We start from the raw sequence: 6,596 nt of genomic DNA on the forward strand, positions 1-6,596 counted from the left end.
GCAATAGACTTGAGAAAAGAGGATAGGAGATACTGAGGACTGCAGATGCAGGAGTCAGTCGATCAAGTGTGGTGCTGGAACAGCCACAATAGCTGAAGCAGCATCTAGCATAACCATTCAGGACTGTGGAGGTGGAAGGGGACTGAGATAAATGTGGGGGGGGGGGGTGGGCTAGGGAAAAAGTAGTGGGTGAAGGTAGCCTAAACAAGACAAGGTCACTGTAAACTGTTGGAAGAGCCTACGACCGTACTGCTGCAACATTGAATCACCGGCTTCCAAATCTCTTTCCCACCCCTACCCATCCCAGATCCAACCCCCTAACCTGACAACACCCTCTTGACCTGTCCATCTTCCTTCCCTCTGACCTATCACAATCACCTCCCACCTATCGTTATCCCACTTACCTTTCCCCAGCCCCAACCCCTCCCCATTTATTCCTAAGCCCCCAGTCCGGATGAAGGGTTATGCCTGAAATGCTGCCTCTCGTTGCTCAGATGCTGTCTGATCTGTGCTTTTTCCAGTGCCACATTTTATTGGCCTTGAGAAAAGAGACACTGACTTCTGCAACATGAGAAGACTATATATACTTTTTTTTTCTTCCTTGCCATCAACTGGCCTGGAGATGATACAAGAACAGTAAATTGTCAATCTTGGTTATCAGACTAGGCCATTGGACTCTATTCAGGGTTTGGCCTTGAGAATATAACAGAGATGAGCAATTTCCATGAATTTGTTTTCAGTTTAGAAAGATGCAACATATGTATGTATACACAATCATTTTGTCACAAGACGCTTGTGCTAATGAGGTGGCTCCTATATACGGAGTCTGACGTTAAATTTGTTTTCAAATTTCTCTTAGATTCTGGATTATTTAATGTGTTAAATCTAATGAGTCCCATCTAATAGTGGGAGCTCAATACTCTTGTCAATTCTGAAGTTTTATATATTTGATTTGCAATCTATTATCTGAATCTGTTCTGCTTTGAGTGAAGTAATTCAGATCCTGGTGCTGAATTTCCATTGTGTAAATAGTAACATTGGTAAGGAGTTGGCATTCATTCTGTTTTGCAAATAATCCTCCTCTGGGATAATCTAAGCTAGCTGAATGTGTTTTTTTTTTCTATCTTGTAGGATGTGGGCATCATTGGCTGACCAACATCTATTGCCTGGCCCTAGTTGCCCTTGAGAAAGTGGTGATGAGCTGCAACCCATGTTCTGTAGGTAGACTTCATAGTGATTGATGGAACCAAGTGGCTTGCTAGGCCATTTTAGAGGGCAGTTGAATCAATCACATTTCTGTTGGGCTTGAGTCACATATGGGACAGACCAGCTGAGGGTGACAAATGTCCTTGAAGGACATTAGTGAGCCAGTTTATCCACCAACTAGGAGTGGTTTCATGGTCTTCATTAAATTATTAATTCCAGACACTTATTACATTCAGATTACAACTTCTGCTGTGGTGGGCTTCAAACCTGTGCTGGATCTAGGTTCATTCCTCTTTGAAACATGGTGTTAGTACAGTTATTTCTTGACTTTGTTACCAAGTGAATCATAATTGCATTTTAATTGTAATATAACTAATCATAGGGAAATCTTTCTACAGGTATCCACTGACTAACTACACCTTTGGTACCAAAGAACCTTTGTATGAGAAGGATTGCTCTGTGGCAGCCAGATTTCAACGCATGCGGGAGGAGTTTGAGAAGATTGGCATGAGGCGCACTGTAGAAGGTGTTCTGATTGTACATGAGCACAGACTTCCACATGTATTACTATTACAACTGGGGACAACCTTCTTCAAACTGTAAGTGTGGACGATAATTAGCAATTTTTTTTAAAAATGAAAACTCAGTTTGCTTGTGAATGATCAAACCTGTTGTAGTTCTGTTCACCGAGCTGGGAATTTGTGTTGCAGACGTCTCGTCCCCTGTCTAGGTGACATCCTCAGTGCTTAGGAGCCTCCTGTGAAGCGCTTTTGTGATGTTTCCTCCGGCTGAGGATGTCACCTAGACAGGGACGAAACGTCTGCAACACAAATTCTCAGCTCGGCGAACAGAACCACAACAATGAGCACCCGAGCTACAAATCTTCTCACAAACTTTGAATGATCAAACCCTTGGGTAAACTTCATAAATATGTACTTGCTGCAACTAGTTGGTTGGTATGTTGCATTCTTGTCCTTTGTCAGTGATCTTGCCATAGGTCAAATACTGACTTAAAATGTTTCAAATGGTTTATTTAAATTTTTCATTAATTTTGGAAAATCATGTAATTACTATTCATAAGATCTCAATATGGTAGTGTTTACCAGAGCCATAGGAGATGTTAGGGCAGGTAACTAAAGATTTGGTCAGAGAGATCCAGCTTAGAGGAGCCACTTAAACTATGATTGACTATTAAACTTTATTTTTAGGAATGAACTTCAAGCTGGAGGCCTGGACTATCAGGCACAGCTAGTAATGGTGGGCTAAGGTAGTCTGTGGGGATTTGTACAGGTATCCAGAGTTCAAGGCAGGTTTCAGATAGAGGTGAAACAAAAAATTACTTCTGCAAATAAGAATTTAAATTGGCACCCAGTACATCACCAAATTAATGTTAATGTGTAAGCAATACCAAGCATATCTAATCTATTTGGTGCTCAAAATTGAGGGTATCGGAGGCAGCTACTTTCTTTCCAACTTGAAAATTTTAAATATAACTAATCATAGGGAAATCTTTCTACAGGTATCCACTGACTAACTACACCTTTGGTACCAAAGAACCTTTGTATGAGAAGGATTGCTCTGTGGCAGCCAGATTTCAACGCATGCGGGAGGAGTTTGAGAAGATTGGCATGAGGCGAACTGTAGAAGGTGTTCTGATTGTACATGAGCACAGACTTCCACATGTATTACTATTACAACTGGGGACAACCTTCTTCAAACTGTAAGTGTGGACAATAATTAGCAATTTTTTTTTAAAATGAAAACTCCGTTTGCTTGTGAATGATCAAACCTGTTGTGGTTCTGTTCACCGAGCTGGGAATTTGTGTTGCAGACGTTTCGTCCCCTGTCTAGGTGACATCCTCGGTGCTTAGGAGCCTCCTGTGAAGCGCTTTTGTGATGTTTCCTCCAGCTGAGGAATTCACCTAGACAGGGACGAAACTTCTGCAACACAAATTCTCAGCTCAGCGAACAGAACCACAACAACGAGCACCCGAGCTACAAATCTTCTCACAAATTTGAATGATCAAACCCTTGGGTAAACTTCATAAATATGTACTTGCTGTAACTAGTTGGTATGTTGCATTCTTGTCCTTTGTCAGTGATCTTGCCATAGGTCAAATACTGACTTAAAAAGTTTCAAATGGTTTATTTAAATTTTTCATTAATTTCGGAAAGTCATGTAATTACTATTCATAGGATCTCAATATGGTAGTGTTTACCAGAGCTATAGGAGATGTTAGGGCAGGTAACTAAAGATTTGGTCAGAGAGAACCAGCTTAGAGGAACCACTTAAACTATGGTTGACTATTAAACTTTTTTAGGAATGAAAGTCCAGGCCTCCAGCTTGAAGATCAGGCACAGCTAGTAATGGTGGACTAAGGTAGTCTGTGGGGATTTGTACAGGTATCCAGAGTTCAAGGCAGGTTTCAGAGAGGTGAAACAAAAAATTACTGTTAATTAGCCATTAATGTTAATGTGTAAGCAATACCAAGCATATCTAATAATCTATTTGGTGCTCAAAATTGAGGGTATCAGAGGCAGCTACTTTCTTTCCAACTTGAAAATTTTAATAAAAACAGAGCAGGTCAGTCACTTAAGAGAAATTTTTGTTGAACTCTTCATTAAATGGGTTAATGCCAGAAACTATGTAATATCTCCTCATGGATGCTGACTAGACCTGCTGAATATGATGGGTTACACTCATTATATTCTACATGGTGCAGAGTGTTTCCAAGTGGTATAGGTAGAATTTAACTGTTCCACTTGAGGGATTTTTTTGTTACATGCAACCAAGGGTTGTGAGCAAACCAATTTTTAACCTGTTGACTAATTTTTAAAATCAGCATTCCTAATGGAATCTAATCAGCTAGCCATTTTCTGGCAGGATAATTCATAACCAGAATGTATATCTCCCAGTTTGAGAGAATACACTACTTAAAGAGTGAAGAGGGGCATTGATCTGCCTCACTTGAGTGGATTTTTTTTCCAGCTTTCGTTTGAGGAAAATATTCCCAACTGAGGGACATGTCTTAGCTTGATGATGTGCTTTGGATACCTCCTTAAATATTAGGGAGGAAACAGCATGCTCCTTTTTTCTCTTGAATGTTTTCTATTTGCCTTTAACCTACTTGGAGAAATTATGCAAACTAACACTGGTGAAAGAAACTTAATATATAGTTGTGCGGGTTGTTCTGCATTCTCAGATTACAAACATAACCTAACATTCTTACTATTAGGTTTTCAAAAAGTAGTTTATCAACCTCCCAGTTTTTGATGTTTGCTTAAATTATAATAGTGTTTCTTTGCACTTTGATTTGTGGTTTTAGACCTGGTGGAGAACTGAATCCTGGAGAAGATGAGGTGGAGGGTCTGAAGCGTCTAATGACAGAGGTACAGAACCCATGCTTTCTTGGATGTATTCCATTGTTGAGTGGTGTGTGTACTGAAGTATCATCTGACTAATGCCTGACTAGGTTTTCTCTCGGGTACTGAACTTCAGTCAGAAGATTAGACAAAGCAGTACTGTTCAGGCTTATTTACTGTTTATTTACTTATTGGACTACAGATTTACTAAATTGCAGATTTAGATTTTGTACATTTTGTGGAAAACTACTGTCTGCTTGAGAACATTGTACCAAAGATTTGGTCCCAACCTAATGTATGCTGTCTGTTGAAAATGGAGCCCTCTTCATTTTATTGCCCATAAGTGGGGGAATAATAAAATGGAAGCTGAAGTTCCAAAAAAGATTTCTAGAACAAATTATAACACATTTTTCTTTTGAAGCCATTCTGTATTGATTTGTATTAACTCTAACTGTTGCAAATGTTTTTCCGGGAGAGAAAATGGCAGATTTTTTTTCAGTGAAAACATACTGAAACCACCTCTTGAGTGACCTAAAGAAGGAAACTGTAATCTGATCCAAGGAAAAACTAATCCATGAGGTTGGGGAGAGGGTGCAAAAATGCATTCAGCTGTATATTTCAACAGATCTTGGGTCGTCAAGATGGTGTCCAGCAAGACTGGGTAATCGATGACTGTATTGGCAACTGGTGGAGACCCAATTTTGAGCCCCCCCAGGTGAGTCCAGAATTATCTTTAAGACAATACTAAATGCTGTATAATTGGCTTTAAATCATTACAGGGCATTCTCATTCAGATGTGGCATGAAGCATTGAGTATATCAACTTGAGCTATTTCCTGGCTTCTTGAAGATATTGAAAACAAGTTTGTTTTTCCTTTTTTTTGTTTTTGGAATTTTCTGATCTGACTTGACTTTAACTGATTATGTATGGCTGGAACCAGTAGACATTCTTTTTCCACAGAAAATACAAGTTAACTGAAATGGTTGAGTTCCTGGTGTTCTGCTTAATATTAAGAATCAGACTCCCTCAGTTTTTAAAAGTTATCTTTGCTTTTACATAACTTCCCATTTACTTGCACATCTGTTTCTCAGCAGTTAAGGGAATTGGATCAGTATGTTGCGGAGGCATAAACAACTGGCAAACTTCCAATAGTGTCTTTTTAATGATTTAAAGATATTTTAAATTGCTTGCATTTTTTATTGTGGATTAGTACTTGATCTTACCTTCCCCTGATTGTGCTCTTGTCACTATTTTCCATGCTACCCACCAACAACCTTTTCCCAACTCCAAAGGAAAAAGCATAATTATCCCAAACTTTTCCTGGGGTGGTTGCCTTCGTTCATATTATTTATTTACCTGCTTCTGACTTTGAAGAGTTTCTACTGCAATTTTTGCCAGGTCCACCTTGAATCAGTGCCTCTATAATGCAAGTTATATCTGTACCCTAACCTCTGTCGCTAGAGACAGCGGGGCAACTAAATGTTCTTCTTCTGTGTCATTTTCACCTGCAGCACTTTATCACCCATTGAGTCATAGATGTACAGCATGGAACCCTTCCTATTCATATATCAATCCAGATGCCCTTTAAATGTTGCAATTGTACTAGCCTTCATCACTTCCTTTGGCAGCCCATTGCATGTGTGTAGCACCCTCTGCATGATAAAGTTGTCCCTTGGGTGTCTCATATCTTCCCCTCTCTCCCTAAACCTATGCCCTCCAGTTCTGGACTCTCCCACCCTAGGGAAAATACCTTGTCTATTTACCCTATCCATGCCCCTCAGGATTTTATAGACTTTTTTTTTTTAAGATTAGATTACTTAATGCCCTCCAGTTCTGGACTCTCCCACCCTAGGGAAAATACCTTGTCTATTTACCCTATCCATGCCCCTCAGGATTTTATAGACTTCCATAAGATCACCCCATAGCCTCCAACGCTCCAGGAAAAATGCCCCTAGCCTATTCAACCTCTCCCGGTAGCTCAAATCCTCCAACCCTGGCAACATCCTTGTAAATCTTTTCTGAACCCT

The 6,596-nt window shown here is 39.8% G+C and overlaps 1 protein-coding gene across 1 annotated transcript in view; it reads left to right on the plus strand.

Annotated features, from left to right (window-relative positions):
- The window catches only part of nudt21 (nudix hydrolase 21), a 17,376-nt gene that overhangs the window by 6,191 nt on the left and 4,589 nt on the right, over positions 1–6,596 (plus strand). Inside the window, exons 2-4 of the mRNA XM_043707305.1 lie at positions 1,605–1,805; positions 4,533–4,596; positions 5,195–5,284. Coding sequence (XP_043563240.1) covers positions 1,605–1,805; positions 4,533–4,596; positions 5,195–5,284 — 355 coding nt within the window. The remainder of the gene's footprint in view (positions 1–1,604; positions 1,806–4,532; positions 4,597–5,194; positions 5,285–6,596) is intronic.

Source organism: Chiloscyllium plagiosum, chromosome 17 (genome assembly GCF_004010195.1).
Source record: "Chiloscyllium plagiosum isolate BGI_BamShark_2017 chromosome 17, ASM401019v2, whole genome shotgun sequence".
NCBI classification, from domain to species: Eukaryota; Metazoa; Chordata; class Chondrichthyes; order Orectolobiformes; family Hemiscylliidae; genus Chiloscyllium; species Chiloscyllium plagiosum.